The following is a 23506-nucleotide window of genomic DNA, read 5'->3' as shown; positions in this document are numbered from 1 at the left end:
GTGCGTGCGTGTGTGTGTGTGTGCAAGGCCCAGAATTGAAATCAACACCATGAAAATCTACATATTTTGCATAGGCAAAAATCAAATTTTCATCTTTGACACCATCAGAATGTTCCATTGAGATGTGAAAAGTCAGTTACATCTTGGTGTCGATGTTTTTATTAAATAATTTCATTTATTAAAATTTAATTGAAAATATTTGTGCCCGTTGCCACAAAATTAAATTGAAATCTATATTGAAACAAATGGCAGGAGAGTGAGAGAGAGAGCCAGAAGTAAAAAAAAACGGACTCTTTTCGACTCATTCTACCGACCGAGATTAAACATTTAGATAGGATTTTTAAGCACAAGATAAGGCTTTAGTCGATTTGCTGGGAATTCATTCAACGCCATCAATTCGGTTTGTGTGGAGTGAGAAAAGCAGCAAATCATAGCCGCAACCAACCAAACAATGAACGAATGAACAACTTTGGGAGAATGTTCAAACTTTTTTCTATGCTTCAATTCCATTTTTTTCACGCTGGACTTTTCTCGCATCGGTTTATTTTATATAGATCCTCTATTAGCACGAAAACTATCGGCAACTGGTTCCGCGTAATACGAAAGTTTGTTTTTTTGTTGTTGCTAAATACATGAAATGTAGCGCACACTTTATCTAAAGCCTCTGATTTTTTTTGTTGTGTTCATTCATTCTCCATATCGATTGATTCTTTTGAAATGAACTTTATTCACAACTGACCAGACAGCGTTTTCAATGCAGAAAAAATAAATTTAAAATTGAACATTTTATTCAGACCATTCCGTTTTCTAGGTGTTTCACAATCAAATACACCACCGACCGTAGTAAATAATGGCCAGTTGAAATTAGTTTTGGTCTTCAATTGCATTTCAATGTTATTGCGGCTCGAGATAGAATTGAAATACACTTCAGTGAGTGTGTGTGTGCTATTTTTTTTCTATTTTCAGCTTTGAATACGATTGGCAGATTTATTAATTATATCGGCTAAAAATATCGATTGCTCTGTACAAAGTGGCTCGCTTCGCATTTGCGAAAGATACTTGTGCATAATTGAATGGAACATTGTTCAGAGCGTATATCGTTTCATAGATTCAAAATGTCAAGATGAGTTACTGCCTTTTCTCCTTTATATTAGCATGTTTGTACTTTTAGCCAGCGAGAGCGTGAACGTCGTTCACTGAAGACTATTTTCTTTCTCAATGATATTTATTTTCAACGACTTGAAAGAAAAAAAAGGATGACATCAATGGACAGACTCGATTTTTCTATACCAATTTTGGTTTCACCTTTTCTGTTTCATTTTTTTTCTCTAAATAATTGAATTTTCTTGTATCATTCGTTTGATGAGAGAACGTTGTTCTATTGATCAAATGATAAAAATATACATTCTAAATGGTTTTTTATCGCTTCATTCCATTACACCGTGTAACAAATTTCAACTTTTTCTTCTGCACATGAGAAATTCCGATTGCTTGTTTTAGAAGACCAAAAACCAAGCACTTTTGCATCATTAGTTTGTTCGAAACCACGTCTAGACTTTTTTTTATCGACACATATAAGACAAATTTCAGGCCAAAATGAGCAAATCACAAACATGAGCTTCGGTTTGACAGGTAAAAGCAAATAATTTCTAAATTTTCTGCCTTTCAACATCTAGTATGATCCTTTACAAACATTTTGGATACTTACATGACCAAATCGAGTGATATTTTCACATATTTCTGGCCGCATATTTGGTTGGTTCGAATTCGACTCTGAAAGAATCGACTTTTGGCCAAAAATCCTTAAGTATAGGCTTTTCAGGGATGGTCTCTTGGCGCAAAGTTATTTTTTCTCGAAAATATGGGAAGTCTACCCAGACAAAAACTCTCAAAATTGACTTTTCGAGGTACCTCCCGAACAAAAGTTACGTTTTTCATGCATTTTGCTATGAAAATAACATTTTTTGTTCGGGAGGTACCCCAAAAATACACTATTTGGATGAGTTTCTTAGTAAAAAATTAATTTTTTCGAGAAATATTGGGAATCTTCCCACACAGAATCTCTTATAAATGATTTTTGGGGTACCTCCCGAACAAAAAATGATATTTTCATAGCAAAATGCATTAAAAACGTAACTTTTGTTCAGAAGGTACCTCGAAAAGTCAATTTTGAGAGATTTGGTCTGGGTAGACTCCCCATATTTTCGAGAAAAAATAACTTTGCGCTAAGATACTATCCCTAAAAAGCCTATATTTAAGGATTTTTGGCCAAAAGTCGATTCTTTCAGAGTTGAATTCGAACCAACCAAATATGCGGCCAGAAATATGTGAAAACATCACTCGATTTGGTCATGTAAGTACCCAAAATGTTTGTAAAGGATCATACTAGTTGTTCAAAGGCAGAAAAGGTAGAAATCATTTGCCTTTACCTGTCAAATCGATGCTTATGTTTGTGATTTGCTCATTTTGACCTGAAATTTGTCTTATATTGTCGATAAAAAAAAATCTAGACGTGGTTTCGAACAAACTAATGATGCAAAGGTGCTTGGTTTTTGGTCCTCTAAAACAAGCAATCGGAATTTCTCATGTGCAGAAACATGTGTTGCACGGTGTTAGTATCAATGAATAGAGACATTTTTGAACTGATGATAATTGAATGAATTTCGAAAATAATTAAAAGAAAAGACTGAATTTAATTAGCGAGTCTGATCAGCCAAACCCTATGCCAATATTTGGAATTTTTTGATTTGATTCATTGAATTTTTCCCTTCCAAAAAATTGTGATATCATTGATATCATATCAAAGCCTTTGATTCAAAGCTAGGTTTGAATTTCTACGCAATAACCAAAGTTTATTTTAATGCCCAACTGTTTGTTTCAGTGGATCATTACTTGAGGTAAAAAAACAATCCAGCCTTCCAAAAACAATCACATAATTGAGCGTAGTTTTCCAAACTTTAGAAATATAATTTCGAACGTTATAATTGAATTGGAAACATGCTCCATTCATTCATCCAGTAATAATGAATATTGTTATCAACAATAGCTGCTGCATACAATTAAATAATTTACCAAACTCATTGCTTCAATCATAATAGTAGCACCCAAATAAATCAAACTCCACAGGGAAGTAGCGCGACAAGAATGTCGAGTTCATTCGAGAAAAAAAAATCGATTTTCGATTGTGTGTTGAGTAATAATTCAGTAGAAAAATGCGGCGTGTCCAAAGAACAAACGGAAAAAATGACAACAAAAATAAATTTTCCAGCACACGCGAATTATAGCTTATGTGAACTTCCATTTTATGACTCATAATTATGCGATACCAATTACGTATAATGATTTGGTGTTACTGTGGCCGTGAAAGTAAAACACTGGCAAAACCTGTGAATAGGTGAATAAAAAAAAATGTATATAATTTGGTGTGGCCTGTATGCGTAAAGGGGCTTAATCTTTCAGGTTCAGTCGCGAAAATTCACACTTGTCAGCCGACATTCGCACATAACAATTAGAACTCGCACGTGTTATGTGTGCAACACATCATATGAACTACGGAACTGTTTGGACTGGACATGAATATTTGATGATGCTTATTTCTAATCGCATTTACAAGTTGTTTGCAATATTAACGGAAGATTACAAAGATGACTCTTACTGCATTTGCATTCGCAAATATTTGAGGCTTTGCTTGAAGTCACTTTAGTGGCATTCGCACCTAGAAGCGTGGCATTGGTATCCCCTTTCGACAAATACAAATAGAAAATTGTGCCGATCGACACGATGATAAATGACGAAAAGTATAGCGAACGGCATGAAAGTACAAACTGATAAATGAGTGTGATAAAAAAAAAGCGATTTGTGTGTATAAATGCCGCTGATTGCGACCACATAATCGTCAGTTGGTCAGTGGTTCTCTTCAAGTGAACATATAACAAACGAAACTCTCTGTTAGAGGAAAAAAAAACTACCGTTCAGTTTTGGTGCAAGTAAATTCGATTAAATTCAAGAATGGATGAAATTGTGGAAAAAATCCGTACTCGTATTGCAAGTGTCGATCCCAATGGTCCACGCAAAGTGACTGGTGTGTTTCAATTGAACATCAGAAGTGATGACGGGTCATCGAGAGCTATCACGCTTGATTTGAATAAGCTCGAAGTTCTTGATGGAAATGTCAGCGATGCACCCGATGTGTCAGTGGATGTTGATGGTGCGGCACTCGTTCAAGTTGCAACCAATGAAATCTCGTTCGAAGACGCTGTCGCAACTGGAAAAGCCACGATTACTGGCGATGCCGAATTGGCGAAACTTTTGGGTGATGTCGTCAGCAGCAAACCATTGGAATAAAGACGTCAAATGCATTCATACATTAAATCGCATCAGATGCACTCTGTCAAAACAACGTACCATTCGAGACCATCTCTAGTCAATCTAATTTTTAAATAATAAAAAAAATTGTGTGTCTCGTGTCATTTGATGCTATAAAATAGCTTAGACATATTTGCAGTGTCATTACAATCAGCTGAATGTAAAAGAGAAAAAATGTAATAAAAACGCTTCTTCGAAGCACAAAAAAATATATACATATATGGAGTGACTTTTATTTGAATTATTAAAGGCTTTTTATACTGAGGCAATCTGCAAAATGTAACTCACGCTTGAAAGTATTTGAATGTATTAAGCGATGACCGAGTTCTTTTTTTGCTTTCGTCTTCTTTGTTGTTGTGCCATTTTCTGTACAATACTACATCACAAAACATATTGAGCTATTTTTCAATGCATATTGATATGTGTTCGATGCAAATCGACGGCAATATTAAAAAATAGCTCAAGAATAATTTCCATAACAGATATGCAATAATAAATCACATCCCCATTGAAACACTCTCTAAATAAGCGATTTTGATATTGAGCTTGGGAGGAATTGTTGTGCTGTTGTTGAGTCTACAGGAATTCTTATCGTATCTAGAGGTGCTTATGGTATTTTCGTTGGCGAAACAGTCTCACTGCAATACTAAAATCTCTCTCCCACTTTACTTCCACCTCCTTCCTCTCTCACTCTCTCGCTCTCCCCATTTCCCGCTCTAATTCATCTTTCTTTTCAGTATGCAATTTCAAAAGTCGACGGCGCAAATATTACACAATATCAAATTTCTTGAGAATCAGTGTGAGCATGCACTAGGGTGGTCCAAACTGATTTATCATGGTAATGTATATACCGAAAAAACGCAACAAAAATCCGTATAAATGTATAAAAAAATATCAATTTTTCCCACTGACAATTTTGTTATTTCTTTTTGAGTGGATTCGAATTCTGCGGCCTAAAAAACCATAAAAATGGCTGCTTTGAATAAAAATTTATCTTTGGTGGAAAAATACGAGGTTGGAAAAAATGTGATTTTTTTCGATACGTGAACGATACTAGAAAATTTTAGTTCTGAGATAATTTATTAAAATAGCCGTTTTAAGTACGGCTCTATCGACCACTAGATTTTAACATTTTTTCTATCTGAATCAGCCCAATTTAATTTTAAGCTATTGGGAGCATATACCTTACCATGATAAATCAGTTTGGATCACCCTAGCGTGCACAAACTTGCACTTTTGCTCCGAAACAAATCGATGAATGAAATATTCACAATGCGTAGCACAGCACCCAGAGAATGTAATAAATTGTGATGATGTTGAATGGACGAGAGCTCATCACTGGCTCCAGGCACTTTACCTTTCATATAAACCAAGAGAATGCATACAATGACTAACGTTCACATCAAACTAATATATTTATGACGATGCAGACAGGGAACAAATGGCCAAAGAACATAGAGAATAAAATCTCTTGCTTCACAGCAAAAATAGAGATAGACATTTTGCCATCAAACTTACTTACCATTAAAAGTTTTTTCCGCTACTACTTGGTTACTCGTACGCAACAGGATTGTATCGGTTACCAGGAATTATTTCTGAATTGACTTTTCACATGAAATGCAAAATAGTCATTTCTTGCTTTCGATGGTTTCTGAGAAATTTCGATATCTATGTGATTTTGTAGAAAACCTTTGGTTTACAATTTTCAGAAGAAATTCAACAAATTCGATAATTCTGAATTCGTTAATCATTCAATGAGCTCAGATAGTATTTAATTTCAAAGTTCAACCGGTACGCTTTGGTCTGAAATAGATTTTCTATAGAAAAGTAAGTAATCAATTATGTTAAGCCAGTAAGAGTCGTACGCATTTTTTGAAGCCCACAATTTCGACTTTTAACTGATAAGAAAGTGTTATTTTTGGGCAAAAAGTGTACTTACCGCAGCTCATCAACCAGATTAGCACTGTGAACACGCAATATCAAATTCCACATTTTGATAATAATACTTTCATTTCCAATTTTATTGCATTTCGTATATTCAGCAAATCGCAATACATTACATGTTTGTTGGTACTTGTGAATCATATATTATTTTTATAATTGTTTTATTGGCTCTTATTTCCGTTTTGACATAAACATTTGCATATATACAATTCCATTCATCTATCTCCCTTTGTCTCGCTCAGTATCAGTATCAGCGTCTAGTACAATAATATGCTTTGCTTCATTAAAAATATTTGCTTTGTCCAGCGACAATGCCTTGTTACATTTTAAATACCAATATACAGAATAGATTGAGTGGGATTACATCTTATGTTTGTACACTTTTCAATTTCTTAAATCAATTTCATTTATCACTAGATATCCTTAATAATATAACTTTGACTACTCCGTCTCTCTCACGCGCACTTATTCTGTGAACTAATTTTGCTAATGAATCATCCTTCATTCAATGATAGAGAAAAAAAATTATTGGTAACAGAATAACTTATGAAAAACTTTATTTTGCTCTTTTCACTTTCATTCACACCGCTTACATTCGTTAATTATAACAATAAGCAGTTCCATTCATTTCAATTTCTTCGTAACTACTTCCTTTTCAATTATATTTTTTACCTTTCTGCATACACAAAGAGGGAGGAAAGTTTTTATCGTAATCATAAAAAAATCGATGCACGAAAAAACGAGTTTTCTTTGCGTTTTTGAGGTCATATTCTACATGTTTTCCATGTATTTCGGTCGATTTTTTCCGTTCTATTTCCTACGATTATGTACTTATTGAGCACCATTTGTAAGCCATTTGATATCAAAACAAACAGTGCTATCAGTTGAATTCGCTTATAAGCTTCTATAGAATAAAAGCGACTATGATGAACTGCTTGGAAATAGTTACAGGAAAGCCTCCGAATTTCAAAGTTTCGAATAGTGAAGATTAGTTATACTTTTATGGTTTTTCATGGAAAACAATCTTCAAAAAGTCAAAACTCGTTGTAGTTCATTTAAAAAAAATGCATAGAAACTCATGAAAATCATGTTATTATTGCTGAATGGACCTGTAGACACGCATTTTCTGTACTCCAGTTGAAAATGTTGTACAAAGATTTCAATAGCCGTGATTGTGTTCATTTATTTTATTCAAATACAACCGATTGATAAAATGAAATAGAAAGAAATTTCACTAACATCAGAAATCATTGGTCAATTTATATATTTGACCAAGAGAAAAAATATTCTGCAAACAACGGAAATCCCCAAGTAATTTCAACGAATTTTTTATTTTGTCCAGTGGGATTGCGTAATTTCGGTCATTTTTGATTCATCAAACAGATAATAAACATTATCTACACAAATAGATCGAAAGACTTCATACAATTGATTTTATCGAATCGTTCACGATTTGGTTGCCTCCAAATATCATGCATAAGATAAAATAAAATTCATTTAACATTATTTGCTTTTTCGTTAAGTAGGAAAAATGGTTGAAGCAAGTTATTTGTGGTTGGGTTTAATTTTGTTGCCATTCGGTGTAAAATCGATGCAAAACATCAATGTAATGGTGTCGCAGATGGAACCGTTTGTTTCTATTGATAGTGCAAAACGAATACTCAACGACCTGGATGTAAAAATAATTGAAAACTTTGCGAAACAAGCCAATTTCCAAGTTGAATATATAGTTACGAATGAAACATTAAATGAAGTCTTTAGATCAGAAGCGAGTTTGACCAATTTTTTGGAATTGATGAAAGATTCGTAAGTAATAATAATGAGAAAAGGATATTTTTAAGAAGAAAAATATCCATGTCCTTCCCGAAAGGTATGTCACATTATGTTGATTTCTTTTCCATAGTAAAGTTGACCTTTTCATTGGTGCACTGGATGAAACACTAATAACGAATAAGCATTTAATTGCGTCTCAATCTTATTATCACGACCGGATAACTTGGTGTGTTCAGAAGAGCAAACGGATTCCATTGTGAAAAAACTCCTTCTATTTTTGTACCGATAATATTGTTTTCTTGAGTGGATCAATTACGGCGATTGTGCTCATTTGCACGGCGTACTTCCTGCAGTAGCTGGAATATGAAAAATGAGATTGAACAGAAATATGGATAAATGTAATCTGTGTTGCTTGTGGCATGACAATGAATTACAATGCCCAAAGTATTCCAACGCGTATATTTCTCGTCTTTATGTTTTTTGCGGACACTATATTTGCTAATACAACTGGTTCAATTTCTCTCAAGTTCGTCACCACACCAATTTTGAACACACAAATTGATTCCGTTGACGAAATTATTCGCGGCGATTTTCGACTGATGGGCGATCGATTTGCGTTTATGAAAATACACCAACAAAACGACGTGAAGTTATATCCTGGAGAAAGACTGCGCCAATTTAAAATCGTAAAAAATCCAAATGAATACCTGCGTCTACTTGAATGGAATGATAAACTTGCTATTGCAACTTCATACGAAAGAGTGCGAAAAATTCAAATGAACTCTGGATTGAAACTTCATTGTTTCCATCATTTCAAGAGCATTTATGATTATTCGCTAAAGATCTTGGCATCGAAAAACTTCTCGCGCTTTAATGAGTTGAATATTTTCATTCAGCGTGCGAACAGTGGTGGTCCCTTCGTTAGTTGGCTGAAGGGACTGAATTTTGGGTCTTTTACTGAGTACATGGAAATGAAACTGGAGAACGTGTACGGTTCGTTTGGCTGTTGGTTTGTTATAATATTGTGCCTAGTTCCTTTGGTATACAGTGAAAGGATTGTGTATAAGAAAGTGCACACCGAAAATACGACCAAAATTTGGAAATATATTGAGATGGCAATTGATCCGCATCGTCACTTTTTACTAGATAATTTCCAGTTTGTCAATAATCATTCCAAGCTCTCGGGGAGGCTTGAAATGAACATCGATGGCGGAGTTGCGGTGTCTAAATAATTGATTTGTGCACAACACAATGTTCCATTTTTTGATTGTAATGACGATGAAAGGAAAAAGAGACACTCACTCCCAATATGTTAGGATAGATTTTTGTTTTCATGAATATTTCACACGATGCACAGGTTGATAAAATAATGATGAAAGCATAGGGTGGTAGCCGCATGAATGTTATTTGTTTAGAAGTTTAAAAAAAATTAGACATTTCATTGAGTTGACTATTGAATTGAAGGCGTTTGTGTCGTTTCTAGTCTGGTTTCTAACTAACCTTTGGACATATTTTAGAATGACCATGACCATATCGCCTCTTTTACTACATCATTTTCAGTTAATTTAGATTGACGATGGGTTGAAATAGATTCAATGTAACTGAAGCAATGTGTGATTAGATTGCGTTTCTTGTACTGCCGCTGAAATATGTAACAAATATCACATATTCGAATTAAGTCCAAAGGTTTCACATATCAACAAACGCATTATTGGTTTTACGATTACATTTCTCACAATTCAGAAGTGGGTATTAAAAACTTACAGCGATAATTTGCGACTACGAAATCGGTTAACTTTTCAATTCTATGGGCGCCGCCGTATTGAAAATTTACGTGCGATATGGTGCACGCACTCAATAGTTCCACTTATTTTAATAAGGAATCTCTATAGGTGGCGCTGCCACATCGTCATTGACATCGAGTCAAATATTGTCAAATATAATAACATTGTTTATATAGGCTTTTATCGCAGTACGATTAAAAATAGATGGAACGATTACTTTGTGCATAAATACGTTTCATAGAGTCATACAGTTGACAGCAACCATACGATTTATGTCATTGTGGTGCATAGCAGTCATTTAGTTTCGTTCGATTTTTTCGTGAAGTTAGATTTCAAAATTGGTCACTCATCAAGAAGCCATTGTTGCAATCCACATCTTGTCAGTATAACGAAAAATTCAATCTTATAGCAAACCAAGTGAAAAACTCGCACCGTTCGCACTCATTTTCAAGAGAAAAAAGGATTTGAAATGGCCATCCCTGTTCGTACTTTGCACTTTGCACCAATAATACCATCCGTGAGTATTTCTTTTGTATTTTTTTTCCTTCGATTTATTACTCAATTAGATCAATTGAAGATTTCCCAGATGACTAAAGAGATCCGTGGATATTTCACACAATTTGGAGAAGTGGATTTTTTGCAATTTCATCTCGAAGATGGGAACGAGTATGGTTTTGTTCAATTCATAGAGGCAGAAGAAGTTCTGTCACAAGAAAGGCATTGTATTTTGAATTATTCTTTGAGGGTCAGTGCAGCGGATGATCATCATCAGCCAGATTTTAAGCCAGAAAATTGGATGTTGCCTCCATAGCAGGACACTCTATCGCATATTCTTATCGCCCTCAACGACGATTGTTTACGAGAAGTCTTTCTACGCTTGAAGTTGCTCGTTCTTTCTCGTGCCGCCGAAGTCTGCGTCCGCTTCAATCAGATAGCAAAGGAGGCGTTCGCTGCCAACTTCAAACAGTTGAAACTTGATTTCGAAACACTCGAATGTGATTTGTTTTCAGATTCACCTCTTTCACTTTTTGAATCAGAAACAAAACATATTTTAAGCAATTTTGGCTCATCAATTCATTCGCTTGAAGTTAACGGATTAATTGTGGAAATGATGTACTCCGGTGAACATAGCCATAATTTTCTACGTATGATCGGTCAATACTGTACATCAAAGTACAGATAAATCCCGTGTATCATCTCCACTTGTATTGTTTTTTACATTGAAGGGCGTTGCACGCACCTTAACATTCACAATACAAACTCAATGCGAGTGGAGACGCCTTATGAAAAATGGCACAGATTGCTAGTGCTTAGGTTTATCTGTACTTTGACCGAGCTCAAATTTAAACAATTTTCAATACCTAGAAGCTTACCCAATGAAATCTATCCAATTGTTGCAAAGCTTGAAAAACTCACATTGGAATCTGGCTATTTCTACGATGATGCGAACAGTTTGAAGAGTTTATTGTCAACCTGCAATGAGTTGAACAGAATGGTTGTCCACAATTGTCAGGTCTATGATTGGGAGTGTATCAAACGGAAGTTTCTGAAGCTAGAGGAAATCCATTTGACCGTAAATAATGGGTTTAATCTTGATTATTTGAGCAGTTTCATCATTTTGAATCCAACAATAACCATAATGTCCCTCAAAGATGGAGATATTGAGGCCTCGGAGGTGTGTCGTATAGTTGGAGAAAATTTGCCCAATTTATTGGAATTCGAACTCGATTGTATGGACTCTAATGAGTTCCAGGATAATATTCGGTATCTTGGTGGGTTGCGTCAATTGAAGGTGCTTAAAATGAATTTCCAATCAAAATGGATAGCACCACTAATGGCGGCTCTAGTAAGGAATAACGTCCCAATTCAATACTTGAAGCTTTCTAACGGAAAAATCGATGTTGAAGCAATTGATCACATTTCACAACTGAAAGCAATGACGACTTTAGAACTTTTGAACGTGGATGACTTGGTCGATGAACATGTGATTGAACTAGCAAAACAATTGCCACGAATGGAGGAATTTGCCTTATTTGAGATACCTATATCATTATCCACCATTGCTTTGAAGAAAGTGATATCACATGCGAAGAATCTATCGCTTCTCGGGTTAATGGGAACAGACTTAATCAGTGCTATCGACGTAGATGATTACAAGGCTATGTTAAAATCAGTTCAAAATCGACCAAAAAAATTACGTCTTATAATGAAAAATTGTAGTGATGTGAGTCGGGTGAACGTTCCATGCCAAGTTTTAAATGAAAATCAACAATTTATTTGTCGACGACTTTCATCCTTATGACGATTATGACGATTTTGATGATTATAATGATGAAATAAATTGGTACTGGCGAGATGAAATGTAAAGTAGTTGGAAAGAAAAATGTATCAATTTTGTTCGAAAAAAATTCCGTTCTTGAAAAATAAAATGTTGCTGTTCATCTTTCCAACAAACTATTTTGGTTTTTAAATATTCACTAACTAAGAAAATTCCTGTAGTAAAACTAGTCTAGAAGCTTCTCTGCTAGGGGAATTTAACTCTTACGAGTTCAGCATGTTTTCTGCCAGTTTGCTTGATTCGCGGAAGTTCGACGCGTTCGTTGTACGTACTGACGCGCACGGTCACAAGTTTACACAAGTTTGTTTATGGTTTTGCGCGTTTTTCAAGTTGTTATTTGACAACTAAAACGCGTTTCAAACTAAAAATCGGTTGTTTACGTGTATAAAGATTTTCCAAAAGTTCAAAGATTTATATAATTATAAAATGGACAAAGGAAATATTTTTAAAGAGCTGGAGAAAGTGTTGGAAGAAAAAGTTAATCCAGATGGATATAATAAATGGAACGACTGATGTGTGCGCGTCGTCCAGCTTCATGTTTGCACACGAACTCGCACAAGTTCGCGCATGTTGTTTTAATACGGAACTTGTCAACTGAGTGGAATCATGCAAGTTCTCTGGTGAATGTAACAATTTCGTGCGCGTTTATATCATTTTTTACAAGTTTTCACGTAGTTAAATCCCCCTAGCTTCTCTGTTATGTCATTCGGTGTCAAAAAGGTAAGAAATTCCGTTTTTTGGTGTATCAATTTTTAATGACTACAATATTTTCCTTTGTGCAAAAAAAAAATAAAAACAAATTTTCCCTAAATAAACGTTTGCAATTGTTCTGAAAATGATTAAAAAGGCATATATGTGCGAGACACAAAAAAAATTCGTCGATTTGTCGTTGAATTTTGAAGTGTCAAAACAAACTAGAATTGAATTTCAACTGATATTAACTAATGTAATGACTTTACTATTGCCAAAAACATACAGATCCGTTTCATGTTTCAACAGACGAGGAACATTTATACGCATGATGCTCATACTGTAATAATTACCTAAATTTAAGTATACAAGTGCATAAATAATGCGACTGTTTGTCATTTATCCTGTAGTCGCAATGCTCTATAATGCCGTTTATTTTGCTATTTTTGCGATTGGAAATTATTCAGCGGCAAAAATTCCAATAGCCACGATTTAATGAGAATATTGGTAATAGTATTGTTGATTATTTTAGCGGTTATAATGTAACATATGGGTTGATGTATGTGTGTTTTTTTGCATCCATTTCATAATTCAGTTTAACGGCACAACATTTTTATGGGTTCTTTTGTTCTACATTTTAAACTGTTTTTAAGCTACGATCGAGCGCTTCAATGGAAAGTTTTGAGTGATGAACAGGCATCGAATCGTTTCCAAGGATTTTTCTTCTATCAATTTTGATAGACGATAAAAGGTAGAACAAAACAAAATAAAAAGTACATAGGTGTTGACCAAATATTGGCCTCTGCTTAGTTGGAAACAGTGATTAAGCTCCGAATATTAAACATCTTTTGCCTGCTCATCAATGCACATCACTGACATGTGTAATGTGTTTCTATTTTGCTGCCACATACGAGTATTTCTCATTTTGTTATTTATTGTCTGTTTGGTTGAATTCCACTCTATTTACATTTTGGCTAACTGACTGACTCATAGTTCCATTGACATAGTTCTGGACAAAAATACTACCAAACAAAAATGTTGAAAACGATGCAAAGAGAGAGGGAGAGAAAACAATAAATGACCAAATTTGTTTATTCGCCTGTAAATTGAATTCCCATCATTAAAATCGAATGCATGGCTTGCAATTGCCGATTCAATGATTTACCCGTTTCGGGTGTTTATTCAAAAAAAAAAACGGGTAAACATTGTCTCACACGCACAGCACACACACACACTCACTAGCAGGAAAAATGAACCGAATCGACATTGTCACACTTTTTGGTATTGATTTTTCGCGTATTATTGGTTATTTGGTTGGCTGCGAATGTCGCGTGTGATTCGTTATTTATTGGGCTGCATCGATATCGAACGGAAGCAAATGATAGCACACATCATACATGAAAATCCATTAAAAATGGTCAGGAAGCAAACCGCAACGAGAGAATGAGCGAGCCAACTACGAGTGGAGAGAGAGAAAAAAATGGCCATCGTCCCATTGTCACTAATAACAATTTTAACTAAATAAAATGGTTTGGAGACCGTAATCGACGGGTTATCATTTAAAATAAATTATGGCAAATGGAAGAGAACGCGTGTCTTTTTTTCGTGCATCGATGCATATCCAGTGCAAACTGGGAAACCGCAACGCGAGAAAAAAACCGTTCGAGCCAAATTCATAAAACAAACATGTTTCACAATGATGATGATGATGCTGTCGAAGTGCAGTACTTAATGGCGACGATATTTTTTTGTTGGTCGGTTGTATTTTTCATTTGAATCACACGACGCAGCAGATATGACACAACGTTGACCATAATTTACAATTGCCGAATATTGTGAATTGCATTTTTAACATTTCCAAGCATCATTACCGTCGGCATATCATCATAATTTTAATAGAAAAATCGGAGCACGGCCGCATGCACGTCATGTAGTATGGAGAAAAAACAAGTCATGAGCTCACGAGTGGCAACGTGTGTGCGTGTGTGTGGGTTTACTCGAGAAGGACATTTTTCGGTTGTCGGTTTTCCGCGAATCACCGTCCATTAAATTAATTAGTTACCTCGAAATTGATGCAATGACGATGTGCGTTCGGAACATTATTAATTTCATCGTTATGTGAATCCTTTTTGATTTCGATTTCATTTATTTCACATTTTTATTGAACATCATTTCAATCGCTTTTTTTTCCGTCCATTCAATTCAAGGATCAAATTTGGCTGTTGTGCTTCAGTTGAAACATTTTTATTTGGTTCAGAAAAATTTCAAATAGATTTCGTTGCCAGTTTTATTTTTCTATCAAAAGACGTCAAATTGTGTTTGATCGTGAGCTATTTTTTTTTTTTGAAAACATCAAACGGAAAATGTTGAAATTTGGCCATTGCACAAAAACGACCAATAACATTAAAAACCCTGGGATTTTTAATTATAAATAAATCATTGCTACAGTTCAACATGTCCCTGTTCAATTATTTTCTTTCTTTTTTTTAAACAAATAACATTCAGATTTAAAACAAACATTCAATTGAAAGCAAATACATTTGCCGAATCTGACGTTATCGAAATCGAATCACAATCACCAATACATTTCCACATCATTTAAAGTAAACGTAAAAGTAGGGAGAGGGAGAAAAAAAACGGTGGCGTGAAAATTAATTAATAATTACTATATTGATTTACATTGGCATAAATGAAACTGATCAGATATCCGATTTGGTTTGGTGTAAATATCGTTAGTCATTGACAGCTACTAAATTAATTCATGTGTGTGTTTTCATTTTATTTTTATTTTATTTTTTCAACACCGTATCCAAACAATCGATTATTATGTAGCTAATAATGGAGTAAACACCGAAATTAGCAAATTAATGGCAAATAATATGAAATTATAATCGAAAAGCATAGAATAAATATTGCTAATGCTGTGCTTGCCAGCAAATGGGGCGATAATCGGTGACGCAGTCGCAGATGAGACCTCATTATCTGTGCTACGAACTTCCGTGCGAGTCACAATGGCATTATTGGCATTTAATGCGTTGCCATTGATGCCGGTGCCGACATTGCTGGCGGCACCATTCGATCCACTGCCACCGAATAACGGTATATTGAAGCGTGCATTGTTATTGTTACCGTGACTACTCTGATATGGATAATGATGGTTATTATTCGCACCAAAGCCATCCGAAGATGTTTTTGTTGGCCGCAAAAATATGTTGGGTGATAAATCAGAATCGTCATAATCTTCCGCCGAACCAAATATGGTTTCATCGTCGTCTGATACCAGTGCCGGATGTGTCACCTTTGGTGTACGCTGATTCGAATACGATTGCGATTGTTGCTGTTGCTGTTGCTGCTTATGCGATTTATACACTTCATTTGGATTATGCTTCGACGTATGACCATGATTGTAGTGGTTATGATTGTGACTTCCTTTGGCATCAGGAATTTCTGTAATAAATTTATTAGGAATTTTCGGTTTACTTACTTTGGTTTTACACAGTTTATTTTCATTTAATTATTCGATAGAAGCTGTCTCAATTGGTATTTATGTGAAATCCCTTGGGTTTTTATCATACCAATTATTATAAAAATAATTATTTTTAATTAAATAATACTCAATGAATTTTTTTTGATAAGTGATGATAATTCATCAATTAAAATCCATTTAAACTGAATTGAAGAAGTGACTAAAGTCAATTACGACTGTATTTCATTCTGACACCAAAATGTATTCTCTTCATACATGTAAATTAATTTAACGTAGCATCAACATTCGAAATTATCGTGATAAAATGAAAACATTCCTTTTGTTCACAGCTTTTGTTTACCTAGAGTGGCATTAAAATTGCAATACATATGGCATGCAAGTCTTAACCTATTCAATGGCAATCATTTGCTTTGCCGGTTGAGAAACGCCGTATCCTTAATAGTTTGCTCGCAAATGTAAGACGAATTAATTTAATCTGCCTCATTACATTCATTTTCCGCTTAAAAAACTTTTCGAATAAAACTTTCATCCGAATAAATTTGCCCCATTCCATGCCATGGCATTAAGGTCTGACATCCTTGTTTGCACTTACGAAGTTTCTACGTCGAACGCAGTGACTGAGCAAAACGAATATTCTCAAAAAAGGGATTCGACGAGCAGACACTTGTGTTCAACGTGAAAGAAGCTTTGTGAACATGACGACCGCGATTATGATTGAATCAATTTTGGATTTTGATACAAACATTTACGATGTGATAATTTGGGTTCATTTATCAAATTAAGTGCTAACAAACTTTCTTCGATTTCATAAAAGTGCCGAAAAAAAACACTTGTTCTACAAAACGGGATAAGAAAAAAGAGTTGACTTACCATACAGCCGTATGCTGCTATCTACTTCGCCTAATGAGTTCTTTGCGATGCATCGATACGAACCGATGTCGTCTTTTTGGAATCTGCGAATGGTGAGCGTCATTCGTGTTTCATAGAGTGACAACGATGTTTCCTGCACATTGTATTTGGCCGATGATACAATCATTTCACCTGTTGATACGAGCCCTTTGACGACAAAGACAATATAAGCACAAAAGAACACACACATAAAGTAACTTGTTAGCAGAATTGAGCTGTTGAATGACAAACGATGGGAAAATACGTATTGCTACGTGTTATAATGTGTTTCCTTTCCCTGAAACTTTTATTTGTTAAGTGAATAATGCTGTTGAATATCGCTTGAAGGAGCTACTGCCATCACCGCCACCGCCACCGCCACCACTGCTGCCACTGTGCACGACACTCTGTGTGTGCACAGAGAATGAGATAGAAGAAGAAACAATTGCTGCCAAAATGGCAAACACGCAAGTAACGCTTCACTGTGTGTTTGTTTTACATTTGACATTGATTTTATTGTTATCGTTGTGTTTGTTCTTGCCTTTTTCTGCTCCTTTAACTTTGCTAAGCTTATCCGCCCGATGAATGGCTTGATAAAATAATCGCAAGCGATTTGTTACATGTGAATCGAACGAAAAGGGTGCGAGCATTTCCTGCGATGATATCGTTTATTAGATAGATATTTCAAGCGAAGCCATACGAAGGCACACACACACCGAGCACAGTTGATGGCAGTGGGAAAAGAGCAGGAGTGTAGAGATAAAACCATTTACATTGAACATCTTGTTCGATAAATGAAGTTTGGACGTGTTAGTAATTCAATGAGTGATTAATGACAATGGATAAATGGTCGGTCATTGTTAACCGGGTCCACATTATATACACGTAAACCATATGTTGATTTACCCCATCAACGGAAACAATGCTGCATTCAATGGGATAAATTATACGTTTGAATATTATAATAGTAACATCATCAGGTTTTGAAGATAGTTTTAATGAAAAATGATGTACAGATCAAATCAATCATTAATTTCAAATGGATTTTCATCAACATTGACGATCTGAAAATTGATACAAAACTACAATGAAACAAAATCGAAATGAATCCAGATTCGAATGTTCATCCATTTTCAATGCGAAAAATATTGATTTTCAAGTGTCATGTTGTATTCCAATTTTGAGCTAAAATGCTCAAGCATGTGAATGTATTACGTATGTCTACAGCAACAATTCCCATGTCAATATTTCACTTGGTTTTGTCTTGATTTATTTATTCAACAATCCTAATTTCATTTCGGTTGAAAGATTCGTTTGCTATTGTTTTGGAATCGATGATTTCAATTAAAACCTCATCGAATTTAGTTTTGCGGTGTGCAAACGACTGTATTTTCGGAATTTGCTTCAATTATTTACACGGGAAAAGACGAAAATAATTGGTATACCGAGCAGGGCACTCATTCAGTCTCAAGAGATTTCGAATGGAATTGTGTTTCATGCCACAAATTTGAGTTAGAAATTACAATTTACAAGGTACGAGGTAAATACAACAAAGAAAATTGCTATTACTTTTGTTGAGTGTGTAACATTCACATATTTCACAAGATGCCAAAATAAATGAATGTGCAGAAAGCGTATAGCAGCAGCAGCAGCAGCAGGTTCGATGGTTTTGAAAGATGGCATCCCCAGAACAAAGGGAAAACTAGCTTGATATTCTATCAAAAGTGTGATTTTTTTCAAAAACTTCTTTTAATTGTTTGCAATTCTTCAATTGTTCTCGTGAAACTGAAGAAAAACAAATATTTTTGCTTCTTCAACATTTTCAATTTGCTTGTTTTTCATATTTTCACTCCGAAAAACAACTCTCAGTCTCGCCAAACTTATCCCTTTTTGGCCTGAAGCTGGCGACGTTTTTCTCAACCATGCATTCGACCGAAGAAGAGTAAAAATGTACCAACAAGCAGAATCCAAACTTACCGTCTTTCACGTCTTTGATCCAGTAATTTATCGATTTCGGCGATGCTTCAACATTGCACTCGATTGTAACATCTTTCTCAAACGGTGATCCAACGAGTTGATTTCGCACATTTATTACTGGATGAACTGCAGACGAGAGAGAAAGAGAGAAAAAAAGGAGTAAATTTCAACATTGTATAAAACTAATTTCACTTAATTAAAAGAACCATTTCCATCTACAATTTCGTAAGAAAAGATATAAGAGCTCGGATTTCTTCTTTTGAAACAGAATAACTCGAGTGTATTCTGTAAATTATAAGTAAACTTGTATTTTCGACAGCGAAATTACAGGTTCTGCAAATGAAAGAGGAACATCAAACTGATGCAAATTTCATCAGATGTGAAACAATTTACTTGCATCAAGCACCTTTGTATGCACTATATATTTATCTAGTTTAATCAAAGCTCGAACACAGCAGTGATGCTCGTTGCTGAATACTAAGAATGTGGTCCACTTCGTGTAATCTTCGGATTGAAGTGTGAAAAACTTTCAGTGAAGCTGTGAAGTTCACTGTTGGCTAGCGTCTAATTTTATCGGAAAACCCTTGAAAATGAAACTTTTCCAAGTTTATGCTACATATATTGAGATCAAATTCAAGAGCGGCAATTGTTTGGCATTCGTGCACTATGCAAAGTGCTGAAAATTACGCAGTGTGTTTGGTCTAACCACTTTTCACACAAAATTCCACCGGAAGCAAAATTTATGTGTGATTCAAAGGTAAGAAGTCAGTAGTCTCGTTAGTTGTGTTGTGTGTGGCTGTTTGGCTGGTGTGGGTTCGAACTGCGAGTTGGAAGCATGATCAAAACGCACACACACACACACACACCGAGTGCGGTAACTATTACACATGAGATTCGTTTGTGAACTTTGTTCGATTCGGTAACATTTCAACCCTGTTATTATTAGGCACATTATTACCGATGCACGATGGGTCGAAGTGTGTGCATGTTGTATTTATGTTGGATGGGTTCATAGTTCAATTGGGCGAATGCAACGGCACCAGCAGCAGCATGCATTCGCTTGGTATTAGACGTTGCTTGTAATTATCTATATGGTATGTGTAAAATAAAGGTGAACACTTTCACATGCCAGTTTGTTGAATTCTGTGCAAGTCTTGCCAGCCAACAAACGAGAGAACGAACGAACAAACGACCGGGTGAGCTTCATTTTGAGCACATTTTCTTCGCTCTTTGCCAAATTCCATTTTTCTAATGGAATGATTTCGTGTATGAAGCAAATCACCGATAAATATTCACGTATGCCAACACGCAAAATACACGTAACGTGTATTTGCTTTCGATTTAGATGCATTTTCCAACTCAACACACACACACACACACTCAAAGGGTGTACGGTGATGGTGAAGGGAGGACAGCAAGTGAGCATAAACACATTCACGCAACCAGACACTCATCATCGGCATCAAAATGCATGAATGCTATGCAATTATGGCATAGGGAAACTACACCACTAATCCGTATTGCTGTTCGCTCATTTCTTCTTTGCCGTACGGTGTTGTACTCAAAGTACCGACAGACCAACACACATACAGAGAGAGAGAGAGAGAGAGAGAAAGTGTGAGAGAAAGAATTCATCCTATATATTTCAGCAAACTCAATTTGTGATTGCAATGCATAGCGTCCATACACACACATATACATATTCACAATTCGTATGTGTCGTTTTGTGGGATTTTTTTCTATTTGAAAAATTGTACAGTTCAGCTTCATTCAAAATGGGTTATACCGCACGTGCATGACTAATGATTAAAGACCATGTGAATATTCCATACACTCTAACTAACCATTGCTGTTTCACTACTAATTTCAGCCACATTGTATCACTTCGCAGACCAACGCCTCTGTGTGCGTGCATTCCACTCGTAATTTGGCGCTTTCAACTCAGTTTCGACACAAGCGAGAGAAGGAGAGAGAGAGAGAGAACGAGCCCAGGCACTGGCATATCATTTTACTTGAAAAATCCAGTTGAGACCATTTTATAAACACACATCGAATGAGCCAAATGAATATTTGCCATGCGGTTGGCAACCAAATTGCACACGAGCTCTAACACTTGCACAACGACGACACTTTTTGTTAACTTCTCGTCTTCTCTCTCAAATCCTTCATCGAATCAGGCAATTAGTATTGATTTTGCCGTCACCGATAATTATTATGTTGCAAATGTAAAGTTGTGACATTTTTTTTCTGTTTGTTTCGACAATTCATGTGTTTTTCAAGAGAACAAAACGAACTCGCAATGAACTAGCCAATAATTTTGAGCAAAACATTCGTCGAATATATGATCTTGGCTTCTTTCGAAGTGCGAAGCACAGAAAATTTCGAAATGAGAGTGACTGTCAAGCGAAAAAGGTGAAAAGTGCAAATTAGGAACACGTTTATCCGTTTTGCGGTTGACTTCTTCTTGCACGAACATTTTATGATGAATTACGAGAATTATGGAAATTTCGATCACTTTATTGTTCGTGCACGTTTTAAGCACTCCACATTTCAAATACGCCGAATACGAATCCAGTGTGAATTGGAATGCGTTGTTGTTTTCTTTTCACTCTTTCGACCTGGGCCACAATGCTCACATGCTTTGGCTATGACATATGCCCAGAGTTCATGTTCACCGATTCACTATTCAGACTGGACGCTTCAACAAACAAAAGCCACATGACCAGAAAAACAGTAGCAGTACAAATGAACGGCGGTCGTGTTGAAAGGTGCACACAAAATGATGGATGGATAAACCATTTTACGAGCCAAAAATATGTCATGAATGTGGTCACGGTGGTGGTTGTCCGACTGCAAGTGGTTTTTTGACCAACCATTCACTCCACACGCACCATAATTCCGACATCAACACACCAACGGAAAAAAGCGCCACATACACACGCCATCAATCAGAAATCGATCATTTTTCTAATTAATTCAAAGCTGACCAATAATCATCGAATTAATTGGCGTCACCGGTTCGGAAGATACGGTGCGACGGTGATGTGGCTGCCCGTGATTAACTTTATGAAGCATTTCATCCGGTTCTTAATTCATGACCAATGTGTGGAAATGAGATTCATGGCGAGTTTTTCCACCGTTTTGCGGGGTGAAACGAAAAACGTCCTAAAAAACCCAAAAATGGTCCCATAAATTACGAAAATCATCCTAAATATCACAAAAATCGTCCTGGCAAAATAACAAAATCGATCTAAAAGACCCTAATTTCGTCCGAAAATTAATACAAAAAACATCATAAAAAACAGATTGTGTTTGTTACAGTATATTTTACTGAGTTGTTTCATTGCCATTGAAATATATAATTAAACATACAGTTACTCACAAAATTGTTCAATGTGTCCAAAACGCATATTTTCTGTATCGCATGGGGCAGATATGGCAATATTATCGTGTGATACTTGCTTACGTGCGTCTCATATTCATCATATTTCGTCAAAAGAGAAACATTCGGCTACATCTATTCGTAATGCTCAATTTTATGTTACAAAATATCGCTGATAACATTTGATGCTGTCGTTTTTACAATCTAAGGAATTCCCGTTCATTTCGTCAATTCCACAGTTCTCTGTTGAGTCACGCTTTAATCATTTCCTTCTTCAATTCAACAGCATCAAAATAAGAAACATTTTCGTTAGTTTTATCAGAAAATGATTTCATTTTAGTTATCAACAACAAACAATTTCGAAGAAAACAACCAAAATCATTTCCAATCAATTTTTTAAATTTTATACCAATCAAAATGATTAGATTTTGGAACTGTGGAATAGACGAAATGAACGGGAATTCCTTAGATTGTAAAAACGACAGCATCAAATGTTATCAGCGATATTTTTTAACATAAAATTGAGCATTACGAATAGATGTAGCCGAATGTTTCTTTTTTGACGAAATATGATGAATATGAGACGCACGTAAGCAAGTATCACACGATAATATCGCCATATCTGCCTCATGCGATATAGAAAATATGCGTTTTGGACACATTGAACAATTTTGTGAGTAACTGTATGTTTGATTATATATTTCAATGGGAATGAGCAACTCAGTAAAATATACTGTAACAAACACAATCTGTTTTTTATGATGTTTTTTGTAATATTTTTCGGACGAAATTAGGGTCTTTTAGGTCGATTTTTGTATTTTGTCAGGACGATTGTTGTGATATTTAGGATGATTTTCATAATTTATAGGACGATTTTT

At 35.4% G+C, this 23506-nt stretch overlaps 3 protein-coding genes across 6 annotated transcripts in view; 2 read left to right on the top strand and 1 right to left on the bottom strand.

Annotated features, from left to right (window-relative positions):
* LOC129569311 (NIF3-like protein 1) overlaps window positions 1-23506 on the top strand; it is a 188744-nt gene that overhangs the window by 121488 nt on the left and 43750 nt on the right. The window lies entirely within an intron of this gene.
* LOC129569039 (uncharacterized) lies at window positions 3884-4580 on the top strand. The gene has a single exon (XM_055447435.1). The coding sequence runs from the start codon at window positions 4009-4011 to the stop codon at window positions 4342-4344; it is 336 nt and encodes a 111-aa protein (XP_055303410.1). The 5' UTR covers window positions 3884-4008; the 3' UTR covers window positions 4345-4580.
* The window catches only part of LOC129569027 (lachesin-like), a 41189-nt gene continuing 24039 nt past the window's right edge, over window positions 6357-23506 (bottom strand). For all 4 annotated transcript variants that reach the window (XM_055447415.1, XM_055447416.1, XM_055447417.1 and 1 more), the window contains exons 9-11: window positions 19247-19372; window positions 17252-17437; window positions 6357-16341 (exon numbers count right to left, since the gene is read on the bottom strand). In XM_055447415.1, the coding sequence (XP_055303390.1) occupies window positions 15719-16341; window positions 17252-17437; window positions 19247-19372 (935 nt within the window). In that variant the 3' untranslated portion in view covers window positions 6357-15718. The remainder of the gene's footprint in view (window positions 16342-17251; window positions 17438-19246; window positions 19373-23506) is intronic.

Source organism: Sitodiplosis mosellana, unplaced genomic scaffold (assembly GCF_009176505.1).
Source record: "Sitodiplosis mosellana isolate CC-2019 unplaced genomic scaffold, AAFC_SMos_1.0 Smas_scaffold_30, whole genome shotgun sequence".
NCBI classification, from domain to species: domain Eukaryota; kingdom Metazoa; phylum Arthropoda; class Insecta; order Diptera; family Cecidomyiidae; genus Sitodiplosis; species Sitodiplosis mosellana.
The sequence above is the reverse complement of the archived record's forward strand: the minus strand, read 5'-3'. Positions and strand labels throughout refer to the sequence as shown.